Genomic DNA, 15,510 nt, shown 5'->3' on the forward strand with positions numbered 1-15,510 from the left:
AACAACAGCCTGCGGGAACATTGCAAGGCTCCCCTCTCTTGCCTCTCAGTTTTTCCCCTGTGCTTCTGGCCTGTTTACATACACTTTGCTTTGATATGCAAGCATCTGCGCTCCCTCCAGGCAGGGAAAAGCGACACGCTACACAAGAGATAAACAAAGCTCCTTCCCCTCAGCCCTCTCCAAAACGACACCCATGAGAGACTCTCTAACACTGAAGTCTCAATTCAGACATCTTGCTGGAATTGCAGGGCCTGGATGTGCTAATTATCCAGTCACTTGATGGTCTTTGTTAAAGAGCACGGGTGTTTTCTAGTGCAACTTTAATTACCGTGCTAATAATGGTTAGGTTGTAGGTGGTAGGGAACCTTTCCTATTTTAGGTAGACCTTGAGGGAGAGACTCACCTGTCATTGGCCTAGAAATATTAGTGTAGATTATAGGCCTATTCCATTGCGTACTAAGGAATACGCATACTGAAATGTCACAAAGAGGATAAGGATATAGCTTGTCTGTGATCACTTGCACAGTCATCCAGTTTGCCCTCAGAATATCTAAGAGAGAACGATGCGCTGAAGAAAAAAACGATGCGCTGAAGCCACAAGAGACAGCTGCTCCGTCTGGATAGATCACAGTGGCCTGTTCTCTTTAGAAACACAATCACAAACCTCACTGAGACTTTTCCTCTGAGAGACGGAATCCGAGAGATGTTAGAATGACTACGATGGAGGAATGGCGAGCTGAGAAAGGCAATAGAGAAGAATTGAAGGTGAGAGCCTCGAAGGAGGGGTAATTGGGGATAGATCTGTCAATAGGAGATAAAAGCCAACCGGTAAGAGTTCATTAATCACTTTCTATTAGCCAGGCTGATGAGAGATTGAGAATGGAGACCTGCAAGAGGAAAAAACCATTTATCCCCTATTTTTACCCACAGCATTCGCTAGACTAACCAAGGGACTCAAAACCCGAAGAAAACGACCCCTTGAAAACTAATATGGGGCTATAAGAGAAGGATCGAAATCCCTATCTCGGGCAGCCAGAGACCATCAAACCCCAAAACACTAATCAACACTGACATCTCCAACTATTAAATCGGGCTTGAAACGGATAAACAGCCTATGGAATTTTGCAAAGTTAACATTGGATGGTGGCATTCTGAAGTTGCTCTTGTCTTTCTAATTGGATGAGTCACTGGAGGAAAGTGTATGATCAGAGTATTCCGTCTCCATAGGAACTCGTCAGGATTTGCAGCAGGATTTTGGGGACTTTGTTTTAGTTTCGGCAGCAGAGGAGAGAGACATTCTACTGACTTAATTAATTCACTCAGCAGCACAAAGATAAATACACTTGACTTTGAGTATGCTCTCATACATCTCTATTTCCCACAGCATTAAGTGTAGCCTTCTATTCTCCACTCGACTTTGTGGAGAAAATCAACATGGTTTCTGATCACTCACAAAGCTCTTTAGTGGATCAATCTGAAAACATATACACTGAAAAAAAAATACAAAAGCGACATGCAGCAATTTAAAAGATTTTACCGAGTTACAGTTCTTATGAAGAAATCTGTCAATTGAAATAAATTCAGTAGGCTCTAATCTATGGATTTCACATGACTGGGAATACAGATATGCATCTGTTGGTCACAGATACCTTTAAAAAAAAGGTAGGGGCGTGGATCAGAAAACCAGTCAGTATCTGGAGTGACCACCAATTTGCCTCATGCAGCACAACATAATAGAGTTGATCAGGCTGTTGATTGTGACCTGTGGAATGTTGTTCCACTCCTCTTCTGCGGCTGTGTGCAACGTTGCTGGATATAAGTGGGACTTGTGCAAGAATTGAAAAATATATATTCAATAATACAAATAATAATAATTAAAACATTATATTGAAAGGTGAGTGCCACACTGAAACTTTTTATTTTGAATGGATACCGTCGCATCGCTTATTGTTGCAGACTTTACACAACGTTACGGCTAATATATATATATCCCATTTTAGCAGACGGCGTGCGTACGCTGCACTTCTTATTGATGCTGACTTTACACAACGTTACGGCTACACACAGGCGTGCGTACACTGCACTTCTTATTGTTGCTGACTTTACACAACGTTACGGCTACACACAGGCGTGCGTACACTGCACTTCTTATTGATGCTGACTTTACACAACGTTACGGCTACACACAGGCGTGCGTACACTGCACTTCTTATTGTTGCTGACTTTACACAACGTTACGGCTACACACAGGCGTGCGTACGCTGCACTTCTTACTGTTGCTGACTTTACACAACTGACTTTACCCCCACTGATCCAATGAAATGACAGATTTCTTGACACACACACACACACACACACACACACACACACACACACACACACACACACACACTGATCCAATAACATGTTTTATTCTGCAACACTATTTTAAATATGAGACGTCCAATCAGATAATACAGATCATCTTCTGACAGCTAGCTTGATTGACTAACTACGCAGTTGAGTTCTGCAGGCGTTGCACATGTGGATAGTTAGCTGTCATTTAACTCATGTAGGCTAGCTGTCAGAGTAAAATCATGGACAAGTTTTTAAAATGTGCAGCTGACTTTAAAAAAAAAAAGTAAAATGTCAATATCTGGAGGCCTCACAAGATTCATTGAAGAAAATGCACTTCACATCATACCTTGTGGCCCAGCGCATTGCTAAGTGCAAAAATCCCACAAGCGCAGAGGATCTCATACTCCCTGCTGCGATTGATATGTGAACTGAAATCTTGGGAAAGTCAGCCGCCAACAAACTTAAAACCACACCCCTATCCAATGACACCATGAGGAGAATCCAGGACATGTCTGAGGACATCAGAGCACATCAGTGCAAATGGCCATTACACACAGCAGCTTGATGAATCTACAGATGTAGCTCACCATGCGATTCTAATGGTCTATGTCAGACACGTCTGGGATAATAACTTCGAGGAGCAGTTCATTTTTAGTGCTGATTTGCCCACCACCTCCACTGCAGGGGCTATCTTTAACACAATGGACATGCACATGGGCTCTGTGGGACTGGCCCGGGATGGGTGTGTCGGTGTGACCACTGCTGCTGATGGGGCAGCTGCCATGACGGGAAAGCACTCCGGGGTAGTAAAGCGGATCCTGGAGAGAGCACAAAGTGCAACGTGGAACCACTGCTTCCTACACAGGGAGGCATTGGCAGTGAAGGACATGGTGCCTGAGCTCCACGCCACTCTTCAGGATGTGATCAAGTGTATCAACTATATCAAAAAGAGTTCCACGAAAAGCAGGTGTTTCCAGGCCTTCTGTGGGGATATGAGGAGCGAGTACCAGCAGGTGCTTTATCGTGCAGAGGTCTGCTGGCTTTCCAGGGGTAAAGTGTTGGGTCGCCAAGTCCTGTGTGGGTCGCCAAGTCCTGTGTGGCTCAGTCGGTAGAGCATGGCGCTTGCAACGCCAAGCGTCGTGGGTTCGATTCCCGCTGGGGCCACCCATATGTAAAAGTAGTGGCCCCAGCCGACTTGTAAGTCGCTTTGGACAAAAGCGTCTGCTAAATGGGATATATTATTATATTATTATTGATTGCTGCGTTTCCTTCGGAAAAGAAGTAAACTCTGGCCAAACGTTTCGATTGTGAGGAATAGCTCACACAGGTTGCCTACCTGGTGGATATTTTTGATCATCTGAATTCTCTCAATGTGGCAATGCAATGGAGGGGGCACAATCGATTTGTACAGAGGGATGTAATGGATGCCTTCAAGATGAAGCTTACCGTTTGGGCAAATCATGTTTCTAACGGGAGTATTGACATGTTTCCTAATGCTGATTTAGAGATTCATAATCTGATCAACAAAGCGCACGGCGACACACTGAAAAAAAAACATTAGACAGCATCTTGTCAAGCTGCAGGGAAAGTTTTGCGACTACTTCCCGGAGGAGAGCAGGAGACAAGATGACTGGATACGGGACCCCTTTCAAGTGGAGATGGGAGGCGTCACGTTACCAAGCAACGAAGAGGATCAGCTGGTGGAGCTGTCATTTGATCACGGACTGAGCATGCGCTTCCCGGAAATGACACTGCCACAGTTCTGGTGCAGCGTCGTGGGAGAATATCCTGCTCTCGCCTGTCATGCAACCAGAATCATGCTGCCGTTCAGCACTACCTATCTGTGTGAAAGTGGCTTCTCTGCGATGGCAGTGCTGAAAACAAACTCAAAGCAGAAACAAACTGGACAACCAGCATGACCTCCGAGTTTCCCTGTCAACCACCACCCCAGACTTCAATAAACGTATCAAACTAAAGAACCCCCCCCCCCCTCTTTCCCACTCATAGGCCACACACACACACACACACAAAATAAATAAACAGGTTAATGAGTTATTTTTCAATATGTTAATTAATTCTGAAATTCATTTTACATTTTATTGAACTGTACACCTTAAAAAACGTTAAGGTTGTGAAGCTATTCGCATGGTAATTGCTGATTAATAATTCCTAATGATTTGTTTTTTCTATTGTAAACACTGGTATATGTTACTGTTCGTTTAACATTATTAGACTGGTTATGATGTCATGTTCTGAGTGATAATTTATTACACCCAACTCCTGACTGGTCGCCTAATTAAAATGGCTTATTCTCTTCAATTGGTACATGTTTTATCAGTTAATATGGCTGTAATGACTTTCTTTACTACCACAACTGAGACAGAGCCTATTTTGCAAGTGAAGCCTGCTCAAGAAGCCAGCTGCAATACAACATTACTCAATTGTCATTGCCAAATTTGGGTCCCCAGCCAAAACCTCAATCCCTATATGTCAATTAGATCCCTGACCCAGTTCCCAAAGTATGGTGACTTTGACCTAAAGTGGCCTGGCGTCCATCACAGGACAGATATCCGTCCACTCAGACGAGGAGACCCTCAGGGACAACTGATCAGAGGACTTGGAGAAGTGAATGGTGACAGATTGACCTCGCTAGCCCAGTGACAAAGTGTGGTCGGGAGTGTAAATCTTCCCTGGGTGTCTTCATGATGCTGACGAGGTTGCTGTTTGTCATGGGCTGCCATTACTGAGTGTCTCTTGCCCTGGCTCTCTCTGCCAAGACCAGGAGCTACTCAGCTTCATACTGCCCAACTGCTGCGAGGGAGAGACTGAAAAGCTGGGTGTGTGAGTACGTGTGTGAGTGAGAGGGAGGGAGAAGAAAGAACAACAGAGGAATAAAAGGGAGAGTGAGAAAGGAGCAAGATGTGGTTTGCTTTGTGTGTCTAAAATTGTGTCAATGTTCTGTACAAATATTGTACACATGATAATGCATGTGTACCATCTTTTGCATGTCAACATCTATCTAAGCCTAGCTCATCTAAGCCTAGCTCATCTAAGCCTAGCACATCTAAATTCACAGCAACTATTAAGAGCACATCAAACATGTCACTCAGGAGGTTCGAGTAGATTTCAGTATAATTCTCAAAGAGGGACAAAGCCGAAGTGCTATAGGGAATAGCCAGATCAATGAATAATAGAAAATAATAGAAAACAATAGAAAATGCTGACCTCAGACAATGTATCACCGTAACACATTAAAGACATCTCTTAGCCAGTAGATGTCAGAGAGGCGATATTTGATTAGTGACTGAACCAAATAACTATCCCAATGGGGGACTTACACAAAGTGTGGAAACAGAGTAGAACAGAGGGCCTATAAACTAGTCCGTTAGCAACAGGGCACACAAAGCCTGGCGGCGCTTACCTTGCTGGCTGGCACCATCACTCTCACTCACTCACTTTCCACATAATGTCCAAACTGGCAGACCTCTCTGTTCCCGACCCCGAGAAGAAGTCTATTATCATGGAATTACACAATGGGGAGGCCATGACCTCCTCTCTCTTGCTCCTCTCTCTCTCTCTATGCTTCCACATACATTCTCTCTTAGTCTGTCCCTCTTTTATTCATCCAATCCTACAGCACACAGAGTTCTGGGAGAGTTCAAATAATCCCATGGCACAGTAACGAAGCGTGGTTAGAATGGATCAGTTGTTCAGGGTTGGCCACACAAGACATCGTTTATTCCATCTGGAATGTCCTTTATAGCTCTGGTAAACTGTCCCACTCCCTGGACAGGACTTTGGGTCCGTCGGGGGACAATCGACTTATAATCAACCTGGCACAGTAAGACCACTGGTGAGAACTTTATTAAGTGTATGTCAACCTAACACGGGCCAAGTCAGACAGCCTACTTCTAGTGTTGGGGTAGTTGATTGGTACTCCAACATAAATGGCAGAGTAACTATCCAATAATATCGAGGGATTGAAAACTTGGTCAATCAGGGGAAAATATATGGCCTAAAATCATTCGAAGCACTAAGACCTCTACTGAGAGTGTTTGTGTCATGTCTTGTTATGTCTGTTCCTGTCCTTTCTCTTCACTCTGTCTCTCTCTGCTGGTCTTTTTAGGTTACCTTCTCTGTCTCTCATTCTTCAGCTGTTCTACATCTCCCCTAACTAGCTCATGCACTCTTTCCCACCTGTTCTCTCTTCCCCCTCTGATTAGGTCTCTATTTCTCTCTCTGTTCCTGCTACTTTCAGTGTCTGATTCTTGTTTGTGTTTTTGATGCCAGAAGCAAGCTGTCGTCCCGTTTGCTTCCACCTTGTCCTATCCTGTAGGAGTCTGCCTGGCAGGTGCATCCTGCATTATTCTAACGTTCTTTTTGTTCCATTGACTACGTTGGAAGAGGATTTATGCCATTCCTGTTTTTCATTAAAGAACTCTGTTTTCTGTTAAAACCGCTTTTGGGTCTTCACTCAAGTACATAACAGAAGAATCAGACCAAGAATGGACCCAGCGGCTCCGGACCCTTTTCACTCCGCCGTCGAGATCCAGGGAGCGATGCTAGGCAGACACGAGGAGGAATTGTCTGCTGCTCGACATGCCGTTGAGACCCTGGCCGTCCAAGTCTCCGACCTCACAAGACAGGTTCACCAACTCCACCTCGATCCACCGCCCACTTCCAGGGTTTCCGAGTCTCCGGAGCCCAGGATCAACAACCCGCCGTGTTACTCTGGGGAGCCCACTGAGTGCCGCTCATTCCTCACTCAGTGTGATGTGGTGTTCTCTCTCCAGCCCAACACTTACTCCAGGAGCGCAGCCCGCATCGCCTACGTCATTTCTCTCCTTACCGGACGGGCGCGTGAGTGGGGCACGGCAATCTGGGAGGCGAGGGCTGAGTGTATTAACCAGTATCAGGACTTTAAGGAGGAGATGATACGGGTTTTTGACCGTTCTGTTTTTGGGGAGGAGGCTTCCAGGGCCCTGTCTTCCCTATGTCAGGGGAATCGTTCCATAACGGATTATTCTATTGAGTTTCGCACTCTCGCTGCCTCTAGTGACTGGAACGAGCCGGCTTTGCTCGCTCGTTTTCTGGAGGGTCTCCTCGTCGAGGTTAAGGATGAGATCCTCTCCCGGGAGGTTCCTTCCAGTCTGGACTCCTTAATAGCTCTCGCTATTCGCATAGAGCGACGGTTTGATCTTCGTCGCCGAGCTCGTGGAAAGGAGCTCGCGTTCTCCGTTGCTCCCCTCTCCACATCACTGCCACCTGCCGCATCACTGCCACCCTCCTCCGCCGGCTCGGATGCTGAGCCTATGCAGCTGGGGGTATCCGCATCTCGGCCAAGGAGAAGGAACGGAGAATCACCAATCGCCTCTGTCTCTACTGCGGCTCCGCTGGTCATTTTGTCACCTCATGTCCAGTAAAAGCCAGAGCTCATCAGTAAGAGGAGGGCTACTGGTGAGCGCAACTACTCAGGCCTCTCCTTCTGGATCACGCACTACCTTTCCGGTCCATCTCCGCTGGCCCGGTTCATCTGCTTCCTGCAGTGCCTTGATAGACTCTGGGGCGGAGGGCTGTTTTATGGACGAGACCTGGGCTCGGGAACATGACATTCCTCTCAGACAGTTAGGGAGCCCACGGCCTTGTTCGCTTTAGATGGTAGTTCTCTCCCCAAGATTCAGCGTGAGACGCTGCCTTTAACCCTCACTGTCTCTGGTAATCATAGCGAAACCATTTCTTTTCTAATTTTTCGTTCACCTTTTACACCTGTTGTTTTGGGTCATCCCTGGCTAGTGCGCCATAACCCTTCTATTAATTGGTCTAGTAATACTATCCTATCCTGGAATGTTTCTTGTCATGTGACCTGTTTAATGTCTGCTATCCCTCCTGTTTCCTCTGTCTCTTCTTCACAGGAGGAGCCTGGCGATTTGACAGGGGTGCCGGAGGAGTATCACGATCTGCGCACGGTGTTCAGTCGTTCCAAGGCCACTTCTCTCCCTCCACACCGGTCGTATGACTGTAGTATTGATCTCCTTCCGGGAACTACTCCCCCCCGGGGTAGATTATACTCTCTGTCGGCTCCCGAACGTAAGGCTCTCGAGGATTATTTGTCGGTTTCGCTCGACGCCGGTACCATAGTCTCCTCCTCCTCTCCCGCCGGAGCGGGGTTTTTTTTTGTTCAGAAGAAGGACGGGTCCCTGCGCCCATGCGTGGATTATCGAGGGCTGAATGACATAACAGTTAAGAATCGTTATCCGCTTCCTCTTATGTCTTCAGCCTTCGAGATCCTGCAGGGAGCCAGGTTTTTCACCAAATTGGACCTTCGTAACGCCTACCATCTCGTGCGCATCAGGGAGGGGGACGAGTGGAAGACGGCGTTTAACACTCCGTTAGGGCACTTTGAATACCGGGTTCTTCCTTTCGGCCTCGTTAACGCTCCAGCTGTCTTTCAGGCACTAGTTAACGACGTCCTGAGAGACATGCTGAACATTTTTGTTTTCGTTTACATGGACGATATCCTGATTTTTTCACCGTCTCTCTCGATTCATGTTCAGCACGTGCGACGCGTCCTCCAGCGCCTTTTGGAGAACTGTCTTTATGTGAAGGCTGAGAAGTGCACTTTTCATGCCGCCTCTGTCCCTTTTCTCGGTTCCGTTATTTCCGCTGAGGGCATTAAGATGGATCCCGCTAAGGTCCAGGCTGTCATTGATTGGCCCGTTCCTAAGTCACGCGTCGAGCTGCAGCGCTTTCTGGGCTTCGCTAATTTCTATCGTCGTTTCATCCGTAATTTCGGTCAGGTGGCAGCTCCCCTCACAGCCCTTACTTCTGTTAAGACGTGCTTTAAGTGGTCCGTTTCCGCCCAGGGAGCTTTTGATCTTCTTAAGAATCGTTTTACATCCGCACCTATTCTTGTTACACCTGACATCTCTAGTCAGTTTGTTGTTGAGGTTGACGCGTCAGAGGTGGGCGTGGGAGCCATTCTTTCTCAGCGCTCTCTCTGACGGCAAGGTCCATCCTTGCGCGTTTTTCTCTCATCGCTTATCGCCGTCAGAACGTAACTATGATGTTGGTAATCATGAACTGCTCGCCATCCGCTTAGCCCTAGGCGAATGGCGACAGTGGTTGGAGGGGGCGACCGTTCCTTTTGTCGTTTGGACTGACCATAGGAACCTTGAGTACATCCGTTCAGCCAAACGACTTAATGCGCGTCAGGCTCGTTGGGCTCTGTTTTTCGCTCGTTTCGAGTTTGTTATTTCTTATCGTCCGGGCTCAAAAACACCAAGCCTGATGCTTTATCTCGTCTCTTCAGTTCTTCTGAGGTCTCCACCGACCCCGAGGGGATTCTCCCTGAGGGGCGTGTTGTCGGGTTGACTGTCTGGGGAATTGAGAGGCAGGTAAAGCAAGCACTCGCTCACACTCCGTCGCCGCGTGCTTGTCCTAGGAACCTTCTGTTCGTTCCCGTTCCTACTCGTCCGGCCGTTCTTCAGTGGGCCCACTCTGCCAAGTTAGCCGGCCACCCCGGCGTTCGGGGTACGCTCGCTTCCATTCGCCAGCGTTTCTGGTGGCCCACTCGGGAACGTGACGCGCGTCGATTTGTCGCCGCTTGTTCGGTCTGCGCGCAGACTAAATCTGGGAACTCTCCTCCTGCCGGCCGTCTCAGACCGCTTCCCATTCCCTCTCGACCGTGGTCTCACATCGCTTTAGATTTTATCACCGGACTGCCTTCATCAGCGGGGAAGACAGTTATTCTTACGGTTGTCGATAGATTCTCTAAGGCGGCTCATTTCATTCCTCTCGATAAGCTCCCTTCTGCTAAGGAGACGGCTCAGATCATTATCGAGAATGTTTTCCGAATTCATGGCCTTCCGTCTGACGTCGTTTCCGACAGAGGCCCGCAGTTCACGTCTCAATTTTGGAGGAGTTTTGCCGTTTGATTGGGGCTTCCGTCAGTCTCTCGTCCGGCTTTCATCCCCAGTCTAACGGTCAAGCCGAACGGGCCAATCAGACTGTTGGTCGCATTTTACGCAGTCTTTCTTTTCGTAACCCTGCGTCTTGGTCAGAACAGCTCCCCTGGGCAGAGTACGCCCACAACTCGCTTCCCTCGTCTGCTACCGGTCTATCCCCTTTTCAGAGTAGCCTCGGGTACCAGCCTCCGCTGTTCTCATCTCAGCTCGCCGAGTCCTGCGTTCCCTCCGCTCAGGCTTTTGTCCAGCGTTGCGTAGCGCACCTGGAAGGGGGTCAGGTCGGCACTTTGCCGTAATAGGACGCAGACTGTGAGGGCCGCTAATAGCGTAGGACCAAGAGTCCTAGATATTGTTGCGGTCAGAGAGTATGGCTCTCCACTCAGAACCTTCCCCTTAAGACAGCTTCTCGCAAGTTGGCCCCGCGGTTCATTGGTCCGTTCCGTATTTCTCAGGTCATTAATCCTGTCGCAGTGCGACTTCTTCTCCCGCGCTATCTTCGTCGCGTTCACCCGGTCTTCCATGTCTCCTGTGTTAAGCCCGTTCTTCGCGCCCCCGCTCGTCCCTCCCCCCATCCTTGTCGAGGGCGCACCCATCTACAGGGTTCGTAAGATTTTGGACATGCGCCCTCGGGGCCGTGGTCATCAGTACCTAGTGGATTGGGAGGGGTACGGTCCTGAGGAGAGGAGTTGGGTTCCCTCTCGGGACGTGCTGGACCGTTCGCTGATCGATGATTTCCTCCGTTGCCGCCAGGTTTCCTCCTCGAGTGCGCCAGGAGGCGCTCGGTGAGTGGGGGGGTACTGTCATGTCTTGTTATGTCTGTTCCTGTCCTTTCTCTTCACTCTGTCTCTCTCTGCTGGTCTTTTTAGGTTACCTTCTCTGTCTCTCATTCTTCAGCTGTTCTACATCTCCCCTAACTAGCTCATGCACTCTTTCCCACCTGTTCTCTCTTCCCCCTCTGATTAGGTCTCTATTTCTCTCTCTGTTCCTGCTACTTTCAGTGTCTGATTCTTGTTTGTGTTTTTGATGCCAGAAGCAAGCTGTCGTCCCGTTTGCTTCCACCTTGTCCTATCCTGTCGGAGTCTGCCTGGCAGGTGCATCCTGCATTATTCTAACGTTCTTTTTGTTCCATTGACTACGTTGGAAGAGGATTTATGCCATTCCTGTTTTTCATTAAAGAACTCTGTTTTCTGTTAAAACCGCTTTTGGGTCTTCACTCAAGTACATAACAGTTTGTGGTAGATGACTGGTCCTCCAACTTGAATGGCAGAGATAATATCAAATGAGTGAGTTTGATCTTACCGAGTTCAGGTCCAGGCTGGTCTCCACCCACTCCTTTGCGTCATTGTATTCGTCCATTAATCCCATTATATACAGCGTGTCCAGAGAATCCACGATGGAGGCTCCCCTCAAACCACCTGCAAAACACACAGGACACAGAACAGTCAGAACCATGGAGTATAGGGACTTGCAGTGCCAGACATCATACAACATTCTTGTTCTGGGAGAAATTAGAATGACTAGAGTTGAGGCTCAGAGACATAAAGCAGACAGAAGTACCAAGACTGCAAAGTAAAGTTAAGAAATGCCCTGAAATACCAAACCACTGTGGCACCAACTACAGCTATCACGTCTGCATTTTGAATCTCGAATTCTGGTATGACATTGTTTTTTTTACCTTTATTTTGTGTAGTCTGGATGAAAAGCATTTACCTCCAAGATGAACAGTAACAGTCTAGCCTGCTGTGTTCCTAATTGTATTCAGTACAGGAACTGTGATCCCTATGCTCCAATGGCTGCTTTTAGATGCACTTCATTTGGGGTTATTAAATTCCCCTCACAACCTTAATAAGCGATGTTCAGAGGCTTTTATTCAATTCCACAGCCCCTAAGAGCAAGATTGGAGGGTCTTTTTCTTCTCATATGAAGAAATATGCGGTTCGTGGCTGTAATGGAAAGAGCTGTGAACAGAGGAATGTGTGTCCTTATTGTGTTATTGAGCAAAATAGTTGCAGGAGAGACACACCAACTGAAAGCCTGAGAATGGAGTAATAACAACAGTAGAAACTAACATATAGAGCAGGACTAGCCATTACATGCAGTGGAGGGCTTGAAAACAGAACTATAGGTACAGTAACCGATTCTGCTAAAAATATGATGTGCAACTTCATGTTCACCCCTAAACAGAGCTCAAAACAGAGACTGTGTCTATCTGACGCAGCAACACAGCAACACAGCAACCTGGCACATGAAAGTGGCGCGATTCCTATAAGCAGTTATTGTGTCGCTCGCCAGATATGCAAATGAAAAATTGTATCCTGAGGCGACAAAATATTCATGAAGCAGAGGCAACAGAACACTGGAGTCAAAAAGGGGAGCGATTCTAGCTGATAGTTTCTCTAACCGGAGTCATTTGAATTTGGCCAGACTGTGCAACGCAGTGGGCGGCTAAGACGGCAAAGGGTTTGGCTTGTCTGGTGTGGTTTGGGTGGCGGAGACAGACGTCAAACTCTCTTATCATCACGCTAGCCTCCTCCCTGCATACCCCAACTCAGATTTCCTCTGCCCTCGATTACAATGGCTTTCTAAAGTATTCACCCCCCTTGGAATCTTGTCTACAACCTGGAATTAAAATGTATTTTTGGGAGGTTTGTATCATTTGATTTACACAACATGCCTACCACTTTGTAGATGCAAAATACAAACAAGAAATAAGACCAAAAAAACAGACAACTTGAGCATGCATAACTATTCACCCCCCCCCTCCCCCCCTAGGGTTAATGCTATGCTAGCTATCAATACTCTTACACAAATGCTTGTGTAGCTATGGTTGAAAAGCATATTTTGAAAATCTGAGATGACAGTGTTGTTAACATTTCCTGGTGGAAGATTAACCTCCGCCCCAGTCTCAAATCTCTGGAGGACTGAAACAGGTTTCCCTTAAGAATTTCCCTGTATTGAGCTCCATCCTTCATTCCTTCAATTCTGACCAGTTTCCCAGTCCCTGCCGGTGAAAAACATCCCCATAGCATGATGCTGACACCACCATGCTTCACTGTGGGGATGGTGTTCTAGGGGTGATGAGAGGTGTTGGGTTTGCGCCAGACATAGTGTTTTCCTTGATGGCCAAAAAGCTCAATTTTAGTCTCATCTAACCAGAGTACCTTCTTCCATATGTTTGAGGAGTCTACCAAATGTCTTTTGGCGAACACCAAATGTGTTTTCTTATTTTTTTCCTTAAGCAATAGCTTTTTTCTGGCCACTCTTCCGTAAAGCCCAGCTCTGTGGAGTGTATGGCTTAAAGTGGTCCTATGGACAGATACTCCAATCTCCACTGTCGAACTTTGCAGCTCCTTCAGGATTATCTTTGGTCACTTTGCTGCCTCTCTGATTAATGCCCTCCTTGCCTGGTCCGTGAGTTCTGGTGGGCGGCCCTCTCTTAGCAGGTTTGTTGTGGTGCCATATTCTTTCCATTTTTTAATCATGGATTTAATGGTGCTCTGTGGGATGTTCAAAGTTTTAGATAAAAAAAAATTATAACCCAATCCTGATCTGTACTTGTCCACAACTTTGTCCCTGACCTGTTTGGAGAGCTCCTTGGTCTTCATGGCGGTGCTTGCTTTGTGGTGCCCCTTGCTTAGTGGTGTTGTAGAGTCTGGGGCCTTTCAGAACAGGTGTATATATACTGAGATCATGTGACATATCATGTGACAGAATGCACACGGGTGGACTTTATTTAACTAATTATGTGACTTCTGAAGGTAATTGGTTGCACCAGATCTTATTTAGGGACTTCATATCAAATGGGGTGAAAACATATGCAGGCACCACTTTTCTGTTTTTACATTTATTTATTTTTTACATTTCACTTCACCAATTTGGACTATTTACATGAAATCCAAATAAAAATCTATTTAAATTACAGGTTGTAAAGCAACAAAATAGGAAAAACACCAAGGGGGATAAATACTTTTGCAAGGCACTGCATATCTGCCTCAGATTTATTTGTAATCTAAATAATCATAGCATGTAATATTAGCCTACAGTATGTGCTTTTCAGATTACCCAGAAAGCCTCTCATATTGTTGACCTTTCACTCTACCATATTGCCAACTGAGGTCAGCTGATAAGGTCAGTGGAGAGGGCGGAGGGTGCAGGGATGAAGGTTCGTAGGTGACATGGCTGAGTGATTGGTGTCACATGCCCATGGCCTCGCCGGCTGATACAGTGCAGTCAAGTTACACACTATCAGCCCTATGTCATATACAGTTGAAGTCGGAAGTTTACACACACTTAGATTGGAGACATGAAAACAAGTTTTTCAACCACTTCACAAATTTCTTGTTAACAAACTATAGTTTTGGTAAGTCAGTTAGGACATCTACCTCGTGCATGACACAAGTAATGTATCCAACAATTGTTTACAGACAGATTATTTCACTTATAATTTTCTGTATCACAATTCCAGTGGGTCAGAAGTTTGCATACACTAAGTTGACTGTGCCTTTTAAACAGCTTGAGAAAATGATGTCATGGCTATAGAAGATTATGATAGGCTAATTGACATAATTTGAGTCAATTGGAGGTGTATCTGTAGATGTATTTCAAGGCCTACCTTCAAACTCAGTGCCTCTTTGCCTGACATCATGGAAAAATCAAAAGAAATCAGCCAAGACCTCAGAAAAAAAATTATAGACCTCCACAAGTCTGGTTCATCATTGGGAGCGCTCAGCAAAGAAGGAGCCAATGCTCCAAAACTGCCATAAAAAAGCCAGACTACGGTTTGTAACTGCACATGAGGACAAAGATCATACTTTTTGGAGAAATGTCCTGTTTGGCCAAATGGAACTGTTTGGCCATAATGACCATCGTTATGTTTAGAGGAAAAAGGGGGAGGTGTCAAGTCCTGACCTTAGTTCATTGTTTTTGTTTCTATTTTAGGTTGGTCGGGGCGTGAGTTGGGGTGGGCATTCTATGTGTTGTTCTAGTTTTGGTTTTCTATGTGTTTGGCCTGGTATGGTTCTCAATCTGAGGCAGCTGTCAATCGTTGTCTCTGATTGAGAACCATACTTAGGCAGCCTGTTTTTCCCACTTGAGTTGTGGGTGATTGTTTTCTGTGTCTTTGTTTCCTCCATACAGAACTCTTTCATTTTTCGTTTCTGTCTTTCACTTTGCTATTTTGTAATTTCGTGTTCAGACAAATCACGTTACA

At 46.4% G+C, this 15,510-nt stretch overlaps 1 protein-coding gene across 1 annotated transcript in view; it reads right to left on the bottom strand.

The window, feature by feature from the left end:
• LOC135520121 (mannosyl-oligosaccharide 1,2-alpha-mannosidase IA-like) overlaps window positions 1–15,510 on the bottom strand; it is a 216,354-nt gene that overhangs the window by 78,154 nt on the left and 122,690 nt on the right. Inside the window, exon 3 of the mRNA XM_064945459.1 lies at window positions 11,601–11,716. Within this exon, the coding sequence (XP_064801531.1) occupies window positions 11,601–11,716 (116 nt within the window). The remainder of the gene's footprint in view (window positions 1–11,600; window positions 11,717–15,510) is intronic.

This window comes from Oncorhynchus masou, chromosome 29 (assembly GCF_036934945.1).
Source record: "Oncorhynchus masou masou isolate Uvic2021 chromosome 29, UVic_Omas_1.1, whole genome shotgun sequence".
Lineage (NCBI taxonomy): Eukaryota > Metazoa > Chordata > Actinopteri > Salmoniformes > Salmonidae > Oncorhynchus > Oncorhynchus masou.